Consider the following 18,185-nt stretch of genomic DNA (forward strand, 5'->3'; position numbering starts at 1 on the left):
TGAGAAAATATTTGTGAAGTGCTTGAAACAGTGCTTGGCACATGGTGAGCACAAAAAATAAATGAAAGGTATTACTGTTGATCAGCATCAATTCTTCCATTTGGAAATAATGGAAGATTATTGCCAGCTTAGCATTTTTCTAAAAAAATCAGGACACAGTAAATCAGAAAAGACCCAGAAGAAAATTGTCCTTCTTTTCTCTATTTTATTTGGTTTGATTAGGAATCCTCATGAAAAGAAATCATATACTATTTGTTGTAGAACAACCACTTGCTTGTTGGAAAAGGGCAACTGAAGGATGGCATTGAGGAACATAGGAAGAGTTCTCGAGTGAGGTGTAGTGCATGATTTCAGTGACATCTAAAAACCGTATGCAGTGTTCCTCCTTTCATTCGTTTTAATGCAGCCCCAGATCATATGTCAACTGGGTACTGTACACTGTGTTCAATTCATCCGGGTATATTAGTGTGGAATTCGGTCCTTGGTAGTTTTTTTAGAGTGGAGGAGGGGCAGAGGGAGAGGGACAGAGAATCTCAAGCAGGTGACACGCCCAGCATGAGCCCAATGTGGGGCTTGATCTCATCATGACCTGATCGGAAATCAAGAGTCGGACGCTTGACTGACTGAGCCACCCAGGCCCCCCAGGCCTTGGTAGTTTTAAATAATTTTTTTTATGTAGGTTTGGAAGAGTATGATTTTATTAGCCACTGTCCTATGTTATCCCTTCTTCATTTTAGTAACTGTATGTTTCAGTCAAGCTCCATTTACTTTTTTGCGAATGTGTAAATCCGCTTTATTGTTAAGATATATTTTTTCAGTCTTGAAATAGTCTGATGTAGTCAAAATAAATTGAACTTCAGAATCCTCTGGGCCTAGATTTTAGTCCTTGCTCTGCCAGTCAGTTACTTACCGTGTAGATTTAGGAAGCTACTTAATTTCACAAAGGTTTTGTTCCTTCATGTCTAAAATTGATACAACAAGAGTCCCTTTGACCTGACATGACACCTCCCTATCCACTCTCCAGTCTTCACCAATACCGCATAATCTCCCCAAAAAAAATATTCCACATGCAAGCCCTCCACTTTCTCACCCATCAACTCTATGTCCTGTCTGACTTCTATTTCTATCATTATAATACTCTCTGGTTAAAGTCACCGATAACTCCTAATTGTCAAATTCAGAGTGGGCTTTGAATAGTAGTAATCGGACCCATAGATTGGAGTTTTTTTGTTTTTTGTTTTTGTTTTGTTTTTGTTTTGCCTTTGTTTTGTTTTTTGGCTTTTGGGTTTTTTTTTTTTTACCACAGTCCTTTACTGCCAGTCTTGAAACATTTTCTTCCATTGGCTTCCATGACATCACCCTTTCTTCATTTTTTTTTCATTGCTCTCTGGCTGCACTTAGTTTTCTTTGTAGGTTTGCCTGTAACAAGCCTTTCCATTTTGGGGTTTCTTAAAGTTCAGTTCTAAATCCTCTTTTTTGCTCTACTCATTTCCCCTATTTTGTCTCAGTAACACTCATGGCTTCAATTTTCTACCTAGATACCAGGGACTTTCAAATATATTTCTCCAGAGCAGACCATTATTTTTGACTGGCTACTCAACATTGCTACCTCAAAGGAACTGTAATCTCAGTGTGTCCAGAAGAGAGCCAGCAACCCTAAACTACTTATGCGGTGTTTTCATTGTCTCTGAATAATGCCACCATTAATCCATTTCTGTAATCCAGAAATATAGGCATCATCTTCCTTTCCATGGCCAGCCCTCCATCACATCTAATCCAGCATCAACTCCTGCATGTTTTGTCTTCTTTCCAGTCTTTTCCTTTCCTGCCATCATTCTTGGGCAGATTACTAGCATTTGATAAATACATTATTTCAAATGTCACCCAACCTGCCTGCCTCTCTTGGCAGCCTCCAATTCATTTACTATACTACAGCTGGAGTAGTGTTCACAAAACATAGAACACTTTTAATGCTGCCTCTTTCAAATCCTTTGATACCTTCTCATTGCTCTTGGGTCACACTGCATCATCTTGCCCCTGGCCTATCATTCTAACCCTATCCTGTTCCATTCTTTTGTCTCTGTATTTCAGTCACACAAAATTCTTTCAGTTTTTCCAACGTACAGTGTTCCTTTTTGTAGCACAGGGTCTTTGCATATGTTGTTTCTTTTGCCTGCATTGTCCACTCCTCCTCTTTGCCTACTTAACAATCTTTAAGCTTATGAATCATAATGTAATCATCGATTCCTCAAGTAAGTCTTCCATTCCTGACTTGTCATCTCAGCATAGTTTCTCACAGCACATCATTTTTTTCCTTCATAACAGTTATTGTGGCCTGTATTTATACATCTGTTTTGTCAATTAAATGATTAATGGTCATCTTCAGTATTATAAACTCCATAAAGTCGATGGCCATGTCAGTCTTTGCTCAGCATTTGATTCCCAGTGCTTAGCACATAGTAATCACCTCTAAATATCGTTTAAATGAAGGACTGACTGATTATGTATCAGATGCTCTCTGTGCTCAGTGCTGTATGAAGGAGTCAGTGATGCTACCCTTCAGGGTTCCCTAATCTGTTGGGGGAGGGAAATAAGACGCTAATACAAAGATTATAACAAAACAGCATGAGTAATAAGTACCATAGGCGTAAAATCCATAGATACAAAGAGAAGAGAGATCCATCTGATTTAATGATCAAGACCTGATAGGATTTCAATAACTAAATATGTAGAATATGCAAATATTATTCTGGGTAATAGGAATAATCACATTAAGGAAATAGTTGAGTTGTTCAATTTGGATACAGCATACAATATATGAACGTGTAAGAGAGAATGTCAGAAAAGTAGTTTGGGGCCTGAATTTGGAGGTTCTTGAATGCTGGAATGAAAGATGTAAGGCTTAGATGGCCTTAAGCTTCCTTACACATACCAAAAGAAAAAAAAAGATCATCTATTAAGTTGTAAAATAAAAGACATCACTAATCTCTAGGTTTGCAACTAATTCCTTATGCTTGGTCTACCTGTGATTCTTATTAAAGTCATCTTTCTGTTAATAAAATATTCTTAGCAAAGACTGCGAAGACTAGCAAAGAAATAAATAGTTTCGGTGTTACTTAAAACTATGTGAAATGGACTGTTAATTTGAGGGAGAAAATGTTATCTTTGAAAAATGTTGTATATGAATTCTTAAGTATATAATAGCTTTAAGCTTCATGATAAAACCAGTCTTTGTTTACTGAACATGTCATTAAAATCATTTTAGACTTTGTTTTTAGAAATTAAAAGATGAAAGTGCAGAATAATTGCATAATATTTAGAGTTTATTTCATGTTTACTTTAAAAGAATTTAAAAGACTGTAAGCGGGGTACCTGGGTGGCTCCTTTGGTTAAGTGTCTGCCTTTGTTCTGCTCAGGTCATGATCTCAGGGGCCTGGGGTCCAGCCCCTTGTCAGGCTCCATGCTCAGCTGGGAGTTTGCTTCTCCCTCTGCCTCTGCCACCTGCCCCCCCCCCATGCTCGCTCTCTCTTTCTCTCTCTCAAATAAATAAAGAAAATCTTAAAAAAAAAAAAAAAAAGCTTGTCAGCTGTCCTAAAATTCACTTTAAGAAAAACTGCTTGTCCAGCTGCTTTACCACATTCTGGATACAAAACTTTAAAAATTAAAAATTATAAAACCATTCAAACATTGTTTCATGTGATGTGCATTTTAAGGTTGCTATGTCAGATTACCATGTTATCACTATTTTAAAACTGAGCAGTTTTAAGGTCTTGATAGTATGTCCGTGGGTTACTTTGTCCTCATTAGTTGACCTTGATATAGTGTATCACTGGATATGTTTCAAGGACTTTTTGGTGAATATTCTGATTTGATATGTCATAACAAAAACTTAATTTTTATGTAATCAAATATATCTATCTTTTTCTTTATGGTTTCTGGCTCTGGTTTGATACAAAACCTAGATTTTTTCTCTTTTTATTTTTTTAACATTAAAACTTGAATCTGTTAGGTGGTTGGCACTGTCTCCACGTTTTAGTGCTGATTAAGTTTTCTTCTTTACTTTTGCTTTCTTTTGGTCACTTTGTACGGAGGGGAGTTTTAAACCAGATATTTCTTGGAAATTCATTTTGAAGTTGCCTAGCATTTAAAATCTACTCTTGTTTAAAATGAAGAACTAGAAACAGATTGTAAGAAACCTGAATTATTTTGTGAAATGGAACAGTTGCATATTGTTACCCAGTCAAGATTTTTTTTTTAGTCTCTTAAAGACAACATTAAATTGTTAGAGAAAAAAAGTAGGTCTGAGAAGAGGAGAAAGGATGACGATCAGCATAGTGAGGCTTGGGCTTCTTAGAAGTCTTCCAAAGACCACAGGCAGTGATTGGTTTTCTAATGGATCAGTCTACACACATTGTATCCTATACAGCTTCTTAGGGAGAATTCTGTTTATAGCCTTTCAGCTCTGTCAATCAGCAGAGCAAAGGAGTCTTTTCATAGGTAGTTGAATGCATTAGTGTACACTGCTCCAAACTTAGTAGGCGCTTAACAAATAGTTGCTGAATGGAATGCTGGAAACACTGTTCTCTGGTCTGGGTCTTTTATATCAAACACCATGAGAAAACATTAGAAGGAAAATTTTTCAATGAAATTTTGAATTTAATAGTATTTTCCAAATGTTTGTTGCCTGTAATTCATTTGTAACTAAAAAAATTTTTTTTAATTAACAGAATAAAATGGAGTTTTTCGGTATTAAAGTTGTAACCGTTTTAACACACGTATAGAATTATGTCACCAGCACACCACAGTCATGATACAAAACAGTTTTATCAACCCCAAAAAAACTCCCTCCTGCTGCTTAGCCTCTTCACATTCCCAATCCCTGGCAACTACCAATCTGTTTTCTGTTGCTATAGTTTTGCCTTTTTTCAGTATGTAGTATAAATGGAATCATTCAATAACTTCTTTCAGAGTTGCCATTTTCACTTAGCATAATACCTTTGAGATCCATCCACATTGTGTGTATATCAGTAGTTCCCTTTTTATTACTGAGTAGTATTTCATGGTATGGATACCCCACAGTTGGTCATTCTTGTTCATGTTGTTTCTCAGTCGTTAAAACAGACACTGCCTTTTTTGTTGTTGTTGGAATTCAGAATTGTGTAGTGGCATAGATGTTTTTGAAGAAAACTTTTCCTTATTATTTTTTTGGTTGAACAAAATATAAACTGGAATATAATCAAAAGCACAGCAAAGAGTAAATACACTTTTACTTACTAAGTAAGAGTGATGGGCAGCTCATCTCTGAATTAAAGCAAGAATTTATAAGGCTATATCATCCAAGAACTATATGGAAATTGTTAAACAGGGGCACCTGGGTGGCTCAGTTGTTAAGTGTCTGTCTTCGGCTCAGGTCATGATCCCAGGGTCTTGGGATCGAGCCCTGTATCGGGCTCCCTGCTTCCCTGGGAGCCTGCTTCTTCCTCTCCCACTCCCCCTGCTTGTGTTCCCTCTCTCGCTGGCTGTCTCTCTCTCTCTCTCTCTCTGTCAAATAAATAAAATCTTAAAAAAAAGAAATTGTTAAACAAATTTTTAACTACATAGGTTCTAGAGTAAAATCTCGTTTTTCTAGAATACTTCAGGAATTTGTTTTATTAAATATTCTGGGTATCTGTTAAATAGTTTGCATAATTACATAGGTTAGCCAATAATTAGAATACAGTAAAGTCATTTAGTGCCAAAATGCTATTGAATATGACTTCATCCTTTTCAGATGGCTTAGGAAGTATCACAGGATCTTAAATAGGAATTATCTTTGCTAGATCATTTATCATTATATATTATCCTGTGCATAGAAGAAAAGCATTTTTATAAGAGCTTTCTGGCTGTTTGTAACATAGAAAATGCTTTTATTGTCTGTAGTGTTGTTGCAGTTAATACACAAATGCCAACTGACAAAAACATACAAGACCCCTTCCCCCCAAAAAGCCTTAAAAATTAAAAAAGATTTTTGAATTTTAACCTCTTGGCAGGAAGACTCCTTGACATTTTTGAATTGGGAAATGGCTTTATCAAAGAGTGTTTTTAGAGATCTGACAGTGATAGACTGGACAGACTGATGCCAGAGGGGAGCAGATGGGCATCAGGGCAGGCTGTACAGCATGAGTAAGCTGGTGACAATGAAATCAGAAATGAAAGGACAGAGAAAAAGAAAGAGCTATTTTGAATGAAGAAATTATGTTCCTCACTAACTGACAGGATAAGAGATTAAATTGGGGAATCATCTAAGATGGTTCTGAGACTAGAAAAACGGTGGTAGAAATAGAGAAATAGCTTGCTTAGGGAGACTGAGATTGTAAATGAGGCAGTTGAGTCTGGTGTGATTTTGGTCATTGGTGATCTTGGAAAAAAGCAGTGTCAGTGAAATAAGGGGACTGAAAACTACATTAAAATTAAGCCCTTCTGCCTCGAATTATCATTCATGTACTTGAGTCCAGCAAAAGGATATTGGATTAATATGTGTTCATTTTAATTTCCTGACCTTATTTTGCAGAAGGGACAGAGGTCCTCACAAATCATCACTTGTTGATCTTTGTTCTTCACAGTAAATAGTGACAACAGAACTCTAACAAATGAATTTAAATTTTTATTTTTTGCTTTAAATATCATAGTGTTCTGTTTATAGATAAGAGCACATGTATTATGTATAAAATGGTGTATAAAGTAAAATTTCTTGGAGTAGGGATAGAGTCATCTTCCTAATACCATTTTAAGTGGGTTTTTAAGATTTTGAACATTAGGGCACCTGGGTGGCTCAGTTGGTTAAGCGTCCAACTCTTGGTTTCAGCTCAGGTCATGTTCTCCCAGGCCTGGGATCCAGCCCTAAGCCAGGCTCCGCACTCTGCACTGAGTTTCAGATTCTTTCTCCTTCCCCCTGTACCTCTCCCCGCTCACACATGGTTTCTCTCTCTCTCAAATAAATAAATAAAATCTTTTTTTAAAAAAGAGATTTTGAACATTAAATATAATAATTTGCACGTTTCATAACTACTTCCACTTATAGTGGCTTAATTTATTTTACTCCATCTTTTGTAATACTGTTGATTTACTGGAAATCTGTGCATCCTTAGGACATCTCTCAAATGTCATCATTTTGTAAATGTTTCATTATTTTTGGAACATCTTTCTAGATCCATGATTATGTTCGTTCCTCTTCCCTGCAGATGGTGGAAAGCAGTATAATTCACTGAAAAAGTCAGACACATGTCATAGTAATGATTTCAAGATTTCTTTTTAATTGTTTTAAGGCATGGTTTTAGACAAAATAATGCATATAGTTTGTTTAATGTTTTCTTGTGACAAAAGTGCACAATTTTCTTCATGATACATTTGTGTGGTTTTTAGAGTATGGATCAAAATTTATTTTCTGTATGTTTTCTTAATAGCAATTTGTAAGTGGAGGTTATAAACTTGACATAATGATTTAGAACGTAGATCAACTTAGGGTAAAATTTGGTGGAAAGTAAAGATAATATAGGCCACATTAGAGCTCTAAAAAAAAGAGGTAATAACACTTTTAAAATCTAGTGTATATTTGTTTCCATTTTATCTATTGAATAAATGTTACTGTGTTGAAGTCTAGTCATAATCACTAAAGAATTTCTCATTCTTGAAAATGGGACAGCTCTACTTTAAATAAAATAGTGTATGAGTGAGTTTGGCAGTTTTCATTGTTACATGTATGCTATGTAGATCCTAGAATCATGAAGTCGGGCCCTTAGCCTATATTATAACGTATTCACTTTTGCAATTTTTGTAGATGGCTTTTTGCATCATATTTTCTCTATATACACATTTGAGATGTTGATTTTGACCTTTCAGTCAAAACAACAACTCTAAAATATTATAAGGTTATTTATTATTTGTAATTCAGGTAAGAAAAAATGTATGTAAAAGCACCTTATAATTCATAAATATACCTTTTGACACAGTGACATTATTATAATTGTATTATAATATCCTAGCTGTATATTTGCCATATATTTTACATTTTAAATATAGGAGCCAAGATACTTCCTCTATTATGGGGTAAGACACCTTGATAGTTAAATTAGGTGCCAATTAATGAGATCTCTCCCTTATTTCTTCTCCGCCACATATTATGTAACTTGTTCTGTAACCTTACTAATGATGCTGGTGGCATTGGTGCTCTCAAAGATCCTTTATCATTCCTTTATATAGAAGAATCATAAGAAAAATAACTCAATAGCATTGTCTCCTGTTATTCTGCAACATATTAAGATATGAGTGCCTCAAAATGGCATGTACCAAATGTTCTTTCCCTCCACTCTTATTTTTAGATTTAGCTCTTATTTAAAATGTTCCTGATTTTCTCTGACCAGGTGATATAGAATTACATGTCTGATTTGTTCATTTTGCACTTACTGAGCCCTACTCTGTGTTAGTCACTGTGCTGAGCCCTGGGTTTTCATTCAGAAGACATGGTCCCCAACTTCAAGGAATTTCCAGGCTATTTATTGGGCATAAAGAGATGGGAACAAAATATAATACAATGTGGGCATTGTAATGGAGGTCTATAGTGTAGAGTGGGAGATTGGGAAGTGTGGAGTGTGTCTGGAATGAGTCTGTATAGGAAGGCAAGGTCTAGATCAGGAAGGGCCTCGAACACTATATAAAGGAGTTCAGATTTTATTCTGTCATAAATACGAGGAAACTGAAAAGTTTTTTTTTTTTTAATTTTATTTTATTATATTGTGTTAATCACCATACAGTACATCCCCAGATTCCGATGTAAAGTTTGATGCTTCATTAGTTGCGTATAACACCCAGTGCACCATGCAATACGTGCCCTCCCTACTACCCATCACCAGGCTATCCCCTTCCCCCACCCCCTCCCCTCTGAAGTCCTCAGTTTGCCTCTCACAGTCCATAGTCTCTCATGTTTCATTCCCCCCTCTGATTACCCCCCTTTTCTTTATCCCTTTCTTCCCCTACCGATCCTCCTAGTTCTTATGTTCCATAGATGAGAGAAATCATATGATAATTGTCTTTCTCTGCTTGACTTATTTCACTTAGCATTATCTCCTCCAGTGCCGTCCATGTTGCAGCAAATGTTGAGAATTCGTTCTTTCTGATAGCTGAGTAATATTCCATTGTATATATGGACCACAGCTTCTTAATCCAGTCATCTGTTGAAGGGCATCTCGGCTCCTTCCATGATTTGGCTATTGTGGACAATGCAGCTATGAACATTGGGGTGCATATGGCCCTTCTCTTTACTACGTCTGTATCTTTGGGGTAAACACCCAGTAGTGCAATGGCTGGGTCATAGGGTAGTTCAATTTTTAACTTTTTAAGGGACCTCCACACTGTTTTCCAGAGTGGCTGTACCAACTTGCATTCCCACCAACAATGTAGGAGGGATCCCCTTTCTCCACATCCTCTCCAACAATTGTTGTTTCTTGCCTTGTCTATCTTTGCCATTCTAACTGGCGTAAGGTGGTATCTCAGTGTGGTTTTGATTTGAATTTCCCTGATGGCTAATGATTTTGAACATTTTTTCATGTGTCTGTTAGCCATTTGTATGTCTTCATTGGAAAAGTGTCTGTTCATATCTTCTGCCCATTTTATGATTTGTTTATTTGTTTCTCGTGTATTGAGTTTGAGAAGTTCTTTGTAGATCTTGGATACCAGTCCTTTATCTGTGGTGTCCTTTGCAAATATATTCTCCCATTCCGTGGGCTGTCTCTTAGTTTTTTTGACTGTTTCCTTGGCTGTGCAGAAGCTCTTTATCCTGATAAAGTCCCATAAGTTCATTTTATCTTTTATTTCTCTTGCCTTTGGAGATGTGTCGTGAAAAAGGTTGCTCTGGCCGATGTCATAGAAGTTGTTGCCTATGTTCTCCTCTAGAATTTTGATGGATTCCTGTCTCACATTGAGGTCTTTCATCCATTTGGAGTTTATTTTTGTGTATGGTGTGAGAGAGTGGTCAAGTTTCATTCTTTTGCATGTAGCTGTCCAATTTTCCCAGCACCATTTATTGAAGAGACTGTCTTTTTTCCACCGGATGTTTTTTCCTGCTTTATCAAAGATTAGTTGCCCAAAGAGCCGAGGGTCCATTTCTGGGTTCTCTATTCTGTTCCATTGGTCGATGTGTCTGTTTTTGTGCCAGTACCATGCTGTCTTTGTGATCACAGCTTTGTAGTACAGCTCGAAATCCGGCATTGTGATGCCCCCAGCTTTGTTTTTCCTTTTCAACAGTTCCTTGGAGATTCGGGGCCTTTTCTGGTTCCATACAAATTTAAGGACTATTTGTTCCAGTTCTTTGAAAAATGTCCTCGGTATTTTGATCGGGATAGCATTGAAAGTGTAGATTGCTCTGGGTAGTATGGACATTTTAACTATGTTAATTCTTCCAATCCATGAGCATGGAATATTTTTCCATCTTTTTATGTCTTCCTCAATATCTTTCAAAAGTGATCTATAGTTTCTAGGATATAGGTCCTTTACGTCTCTGGTTAAGTTAATTCCAAGGTAACGTATGGTTTTTGGTGTTATTGTAAATGGGATGGATTCCCTAATTTCTCTTTCTTCAGTCTCGTTATTCGTGTATAGAAATGCAACTGATTTCTGGGCATTGATTTTGTATCCTGCCACCTTACTGAATTGTTCTATAACTTCTAATAGTTTGGGAGTGGATTCCTTTGGGTTTTCCATATAGAGTATCATGTCATCTGCAAAGAGAGACAGTTTGACTTCTTCTTTGCCGATTTGGATACCTTTGATCCCTTTTTGTCTTCTGATTGCTGTTGCAAGGACTTCTAGTACTATGTTGAATAATAGTGGCGAGAGTGGGCATCCTTGTCGTGTTCCTGATCTTAAGGGAAAGGCTTCCAGCTTTTCCCCATTGAGAATAATGCTTGCAGTAGGCTTTTCATAGATGGCTTTTATGAGATTGAGAAATGTACCCTCTATTCCTACACTCTGAAGGGTTTTAATCAGGAAAGGATGCTGTATTTTGTCAAATGCTTTTTCTGCATCAATTGAGAGGATCATATGGTTCTTGAGTCTTTTCTTGTTGATATGATGTATCACATTGATTGATTTGCGAGTGTTGAACCATGCTTGCATCCCAGGTATGAATCCCACTTGGTCATGATGGATAATCCTTTTAATGTACTGTTGGATTCTATTAGCAAGGATCTTGTTGAGGATTTTGGCATCCATATTCATTAGAGAAATCGGTCTGTAATTCTCCTTTTTGAGGGGGTCTTTGCCTGGTTTGGGGATCAAGGTAATATTAGCCTCATAGAATGAGTTTGGTAGCTTTCCTTCTGTTTCTATTTTTTGAAATAGCTTTAGGAGAATAGGTATTATTTCTTCTTTGAATGTTTGGTAGAATTCCCCAGGAAAACCGTCTGGGCCTGGAGTTTTATTATTTGGAAGGTTGTTTATCACTGACTCAATTTCTTCATAGTTAATTGGCCTATTTAAGAAATCTATTTCTTCCTGTTTCAGTCTTGGTAGTTTATAGGTTTCCAGGAAGGCCTCCATCTCTTCCAGATTGTTTAGTTTTTTGGCATATAGCTGTTGATAAAAGTTTCTAATAATCCTTGCAATTTCAATGGTGCTGGTCGTGACCTCTCCCTTTTCAGTCATAATTTTAATAATCTCAGTCCTTTCTCTTTGTTTTTGGACAAGTTTTGCCAGTGGTCTATCAATTTTATGGATTCTCTCAAAGAACCAGCTTCTAGTCCTGTTGATCTGCTCTACTGTGGTTCTGGTCTCTAATTCATTGATTTCTGCTCTAATCTTGGTCAACTCCTTCCTTGTCAGTGGGTTAGGCCTGTCCCTCTGTTGCTGTTCCAGTTTCTTGAGGTGAGAATATAGAAACTGCATTTTAGATTTTTCTATTCTTTTGAGTGAGGCTTGGATGGCTATGTATTTCCCCCTTAGGACTGCCTTTGCAGTATCCCGAGGAAACTGAAAAGTTTTAAGATAAAGAATGACATCAGAATTTTTATGTTGGGAAAGATGAATTGGAGGGGATAGTGACTTGTAGCAGGAAACCCATAAAATGGCTTTAGTCTAGATGAGAGATACTTATGGCCCGATTTAAGATTAAGACCTTTTAGTTTTTGCTAATTGCCTCATTTTCTTGGTGCTCCTTTCTTAAAAATCCAGAGAGAAGTAATCTTGTTAGTCCCGTTCACCATTTGTATCAGGTTATTTCATAGGCAGTTGAAGCTGACCCAATCTATAGCCTGTCTATTCACTTACGAAGTGCATTGAGTAATCTTGAAAAATGTATCCACTCTGGATTCCACTTTTGAATTTGGGTGAAATCTACATAATGTTAGTGGATTAGGGAGTACATTGCATAGGGAGTACATTTACATTGGGGTAAAAAGGTAAGGGGCTTGGCTCTGAAGGGAATAACAAACTAGGGGGGAAATACAGGATCAAAGAAATCAAGGAAAGGTTTTTGTTTTGTTTATTTTGTTTTTTAAGCTGGTAGAGGTTTGAATACAGGAGTTGGTGGCTAGGAAATGGTTGAAATAAAGAGAGCGTTTAATTTTTTTAATTGTTGAAGTAGTGTTAAGGTGGCAGAAGGTGGGTTTCCAGAGCACAGGAAGATTGATTAGTCTTGTACAGGAAGGAAGGATAACTCTCCCTCTGCAGTGGGGTTAAAGAAGAAAGGAAGAGTGAGATGTAGGTAAGTTTAGAAGTGGGGAGAACCTGCTTGTTAGCACACTTTATGAAATAAGCAGCAAAGAAAACTGCTTGAGAAATGAGGTAAAGATTTCTAATAATTGCTGAGGAAAATTCGTATAGGAACCTAACAACTAGAGATACCATGAAGTGTTTTTTTTCCTCCTGCAGTCCATATATGGGTTGGAAAAAAGTGGATGATTGAACTAGTTGGAGTTGAAACAAACTTAACTTGTGACTTGGTAGGCGTTAATGCTTATTTTATTTTTTCTGTTTGTTTTGTTCAATTGTTTTTTCATTATGGTCTTCCATATTTTTCTTCTGTAGGTCTTGATGACTGTTTGCAGCAGTATATTAAGAACTTCGAGAGGGAGAAGATCAGTGGAGACCAGCTGCTGCGCATTACGCATCAGGAGCTAGAAGATCTGGGAGTCAGCCGCATTGGCCATCAGGAATTGATCTTGGAAGCAGTTGACCTTCTGTGTGCACTGGTAAGGACATTAACTGTTGTGAAGGGAAACTTGTATTATTTCCATTTAATTTTTTTTCCTTTTTTAGTTTCCTTCCTTCTTTTTCTTCTCTATTTAAAAATAATTTAAATGCAAGTAGGAAAAACTCCCCTACTTCTCAACTGACTGGAAGTGGTATTTTCCTCCTTTGTTAAATTTGGTATATTATATAGTTCCAAAATAAAAATTAAAGAGGCTTATAACTCAACTGGTGACATTATATTTAGTTACTTCAGAAACTTGTGTTAGTGTTTTCACAGAATCATTTGGGGTATACAATTGCATACAATCACTTATAAAGTCCATTCTCTTCCAAAAGTTTTAATTTAGTAACATAAATATTAAGAAATCCTATTTTAGAAAAATCATCCTTAAAATAATCAAATTATTTGAATGTTCTAAATGTATACAACCAATAAAAATTGAATATTGTACATTATATGGTTACTTTTGTCAACATACAAGAGAAATCAGTGTCAAAATAATCCTGCAAGATTCTGATAATACACTAAATATTCTGAAAGGAACATAGATTTTTTTTTCCACATTAAGTAATATGACACCTGATTGGTTTTAAATTCTTACAGATATTTGTTAGGGGGCTAGAGCTGCAATGAGATTAATACATCGGTCTTGTAATAATCTGTGATTTAAATTTGGCTCAGTTACTGACACTTGTAGTCAAGTAATTTCATCATAACCCTGGTTTGTTTGTTTGGTTATTTATTATTTTTATTGGTTTAAGATTTATTTTATTTATTTATTTGAGAGAGGGAGAAGAGGGGAGCAGAAGGAAAGGGAGAGAAGCAAACTCCCACTGAGCATGGAGCCTAATGCATGGCTCGATCTCACAGCTCTGAGATTGTGGCCTGAGCTGAAATCAAGAGTCAGGCACTTAACTGACTGAGCAACCCAGTAGTCCCAATTTGGTTTTTTAATATTAAATGGAGATAATAACAATTGCCTCTTGGAGGTGTTGTGAAAAGCAAATGAGATGGTGTTTGTATGTGCCTGATTCAGTGCCTGGCACACAGTAGGTATTCAATAAGTAGTTAACCATTAAGATGATGATAATTAATAAGAAATGACTAATTATATATAATTCGAGAATCAATTAATATACTCAGAACTTGTGTGTCAGATGTAAGATGTAGTTCCTGCCTTCTTGAAAAGCCTATGGGGGGGAGTGACACACAAATTATCACAGTACTGTAGTATAATTACTAAAATAATAGTATGAACTAAGTATTATGGGGGCACAGAAGAGAAAATAACTAGCTTTGACTATGACAGATGGGTTCATATTGCAAAAGTGATATTTAAGGAACCTAGACGAGGATGAGCATGTGTTTGGAAGAACAAGAAGGAAAGGCATTTCATGTAGATAAAACAGCACATACACAGGCACACAGAATAAAGAGCATGCCTGGTGAGTTTGAACAATGGTTAGCTATTTTAGATGACAAAAATACATTGGAAACAGTGGCAGAAAATTAGGCTTTAAAAGATAGAATAGGAGGGAGTTAAGATGGCAGAGGAGTAGGGGACCCCTTTTGCAGCCGGTCCCCTGAGTCGAACTGGATAGGTACCAGACCAGCCTGAACATCCATGGAATCAGCCTGAGACGCAGGAAGATACATCTGGATCTCTACAAATGAACATCTCCAGTGCTGAGTATTGAGGTACGAACAGGGGAGCTGTGAAACAGTGCACAGATATCGGAAGATAAACGGAAGGGGGAGGGAGTCGCCGCGTTCGGGTGCCGGGAAGCGGTAGCCACCTGCACGGGGGAGCGGCCGGACTCGCGGACCAGCACCTGCAAGAAAACAGACTGGGACCGTGAGCCGGGGAGCGCGCACAACCAGACTTCACACAGAACTCCGGTGTGCTCACTGGAACCAGACTGAGACTGGGAGCTCCAGGAGCATGCAGGGGGGCGGGGGGAGGGGGTGGCAGCTGGCGGCTAGCAGTGTTAGAAACACAAGGGACAGAGATGTGCCGGCCCTGAAAGTGAGGGCTGGGACGCCGGGTGTGGGGCGCACATCCCGGGACACTGCAGGGTTGAGCAGCACCAACAGTAACAGAGTTAAAAGTGGCCAGAACATCAGTAGAGAATGGGCCGTGATCCCTCTGTTCTGAGACAGAGGCTGAGATTCGGCCACTGCTGCTCTGCCTCTCAGAAGAGGCACAGCAAACCACCAGGGAAAGCTGCCAGAGAACAAAAGCCTGGAAATACCGGCTCACAGCGTACCCATCCCCATCCCCCCTCGCAGGGGACACGGAGACTCTACCCAAACAGGGTTGCCTGAGTATCGGTGCGGCAGGCCCCTCCCCCAGAAGGCAGGCTGAAAAATCAAGAAGCCCACATCCCAGGGTGCCTGGGTGGTGCAGTCATTAAGCACCTGTCTTCGGCTCAGGGCGTGATCCCGGCTTTCCAGAAAGGAGTCCCTCATCGGGCTGCTCCGCTGGGAGCCTGCTTCTTCCTCTCCCACTCCCCTGCTTGTGTTCCCTCTCTCGCTGGTTGTCTCTCTGTCACATAAATAAATAAAATCTTTAAAAAAGAAGCCCACATCCCTAAGATCCCTATAAAACGAGGGCGCACGGCCTGTCCCAGTCAACACTTGGGNGGGGCGCCTGGGTGGCACAGCGGTTAAGCGTCTGCCTTCGGCTCAGGGCGTGATCCCGGCGTTGTGGGATCGAGCCCCACATCGGGCTCCTCTGCTGGGAGCCTGCTTCTTCCTCTCCCACTCCCCTGCTTGTGTTCCCTCTCTCGCTGGTTGTCTCTCTGTCACATAAATAAATAAAATCTTTAAAAAAGAAGCCCACATCCCTAAGATCCCTATAAAACGAGGGCGCACGGCCTGGATTNAGCAAGATACACAAGACAACTCTTAACCAGAATAAAGAGACATATAGATAAAAATACGTTAATAGTAGGGGATGNGAGACATATAGATAAGAACACAGTAATAGTAGGGGACCTCAACACCCCACTATCAGAAATAGACAGAACACCCTGGCAAAAACTAAGCAAAGAATCAAAGGCTTTGAATGCCATACTCGACGAGTTGGACCTCATAGATATATATAGAACACTACACCCCAGAACCAAAGAATACTCATTCTATTCAAATGCCCATGGAACATTCTCAAGAATAGATCATGCTCTGGGACACAAAACAGGTCTCAGCCAATACCAAAAGATTGAAATTATCCCCTGCATATTCTCAGACCACAACGCTCTGAAATTGGAACTCAACCACAAGGAAAAACCTGGAAGAAACTCAAACACTTGGAGGCTAAGAACCATCCTGCTCAAGAATGACTCGATAAACCAGGAAATCAAAAAACAAATTAAACAATTTATGGAGACCAACGAGAATGAAAACACAACAGTCCAAAACCTATGGGATACTGCAAAGGCAGTCCTAAGGGGGAAATACATAGCCATCGAAGCTTCACTCAAAAGAATAGAAAAATCTAAAATGCAGTTTTTATATTCTCACCTCAAGAAGCTGATACAGTAACAGAGGGACAGGCCTAATCCACTCACGAAGAAGCAGTTGAGCAAGATTAGAGCAGAAATCAATCAATTAGAAACTAGAAGTACAGTAGAGCAAATAAACATGACGAGGAGCTGGTTCTTTGAGAGAATCAATAAAATTGATAGACCACTGGCAAAACTTGTCCAAAAACAAAGAGAAAGGACTGAGATTATTAAAATTATGACNATTATTAAAATTATGAATGAAAAAGGAGAGGTCACGACCAACACCAATGAAATTGGAAGGATTATTAGAAACTTTTATTAACAGCTATATGCCAAAAAACTAAGCAATCTGGAAGAGATGGAGGCCTTCCTGGAAACCTATAAACTACCAAGACTGAAACAGGAAGAAATTGATTTCTTAAACAGGCCAATTAATTATGAAGAGATTGAGTCAGTGATAAACAACCTTCTAAAAAACAAAACTCCAGGCCCAGATGGTTTTTCTGGGGAATTCTACCGAACATTCAAAGAAGAAATAATACCTATTCTCCTAAAGCTATTTCAAAAAATAGAAACAGAAGGAAAGCTACCAAACTCATTCTGTGAGGCCAATATTACCTTGATCCCCAAAACAGGCAAAGACGCCCTCAAAAAGGAGAATTACAGACCCATTTCCCAAATGAATACNAGATGGAGGCCTTCCTGGAAACCTATAAACTACCAAGACTGAAACAGGAAGAAATAGATTTCTTAAATAGGCCAATTAACTATGAAGAAATTGAGTCAGTGATAAACAACCTTCCAAATAATAAAACTCCAGGCCCAGACGGTTTTCCTGGGGAATTCTACCAAACATTCAAAGAAGAAATAATACCTATTCTCCTAAAGCTATTTCAAAAAATAGAAACAGAAGGAAAGCTACCAAACTCATTCTATGAGGCTAATATTACCTTGATCCCCAAACCAGGCAAAGACCCCCTCAAAAAGGAGAATTACAGACCGATTTCTCTAATGAATATGGATGCCAAAATCCTCAACAAGATCCTTGCTAATAGAATCCAACAGTACATTAAAAGGATTATCCATCATGACCAAGTGGGATTCATACCTGGGATGCAAGCGTGGTTCAACATTCGCAAATCGATCAGCGTGATACATCATATCAACAAGAAAAGTCACAGGAACCGNTGTGATACATCATATCAACAAGAAAAGACTCAAGAACCATATGATCCTCTCAATTGATGCAGAAAAAGCATTTGACAAAATACAGCATCCTTTCCTGATTAAAACCCTTCAGAGTGTAGGAATAGAGGGTACATTTCTCAATCTCATAAAAGCCATCTATGAAAAGCCTACTGCAAGCATTATTCTCAATGGGGAAAAGCTGGAAGCCTTTCCCTTAAGATCAGGAACACGACAAGGATGCCCACTCTCGCCACCTATTATTCAACATA

General features: G+C 38.1%; 1 protein-coding gene across 5 annotated transcripts in view; it reads left to right on the forward strand.

The window, feature by feature from the left end:
• The window catches only part of CNKSR2 (connector enhancer of kinase suppressor of Ras 2), a 268,660-nt gene that overhangs the window by 40,136 nt on the left and 210,339 nt on the right, over positions 1–18,185 (forward strand). For all 5 annotated transcript variants that reach the window (XM_002913934.4, XM_002913935.4, XM_019809712.2 and 2 more), the window contains exon 2: positions 13,057–13,220. In XM_002913934.4, coding sequence (XP_002913980.2) covers positions 13,057–13,220 — 164 coding nt within the window. The remainder of the gene's footprint in view (positions 1–13,056; positions 13,221–18,185) is intronic.

This window comes from Ailuropoda melanoleuca, chromosome X, assembly GCF_002007445.2.
Source record: "Ailuropoda melanoleuca isolate Jingjing chromosome X, ASM200744v2, whole genome shotgun sequence".
NCBI classification, from domain to species: Eukaryota; Metazoa; Chordata; class Mammalia; order Carnivora; family Ursidae; genus Ailuropoda; species Ailuropoda melanoleuca.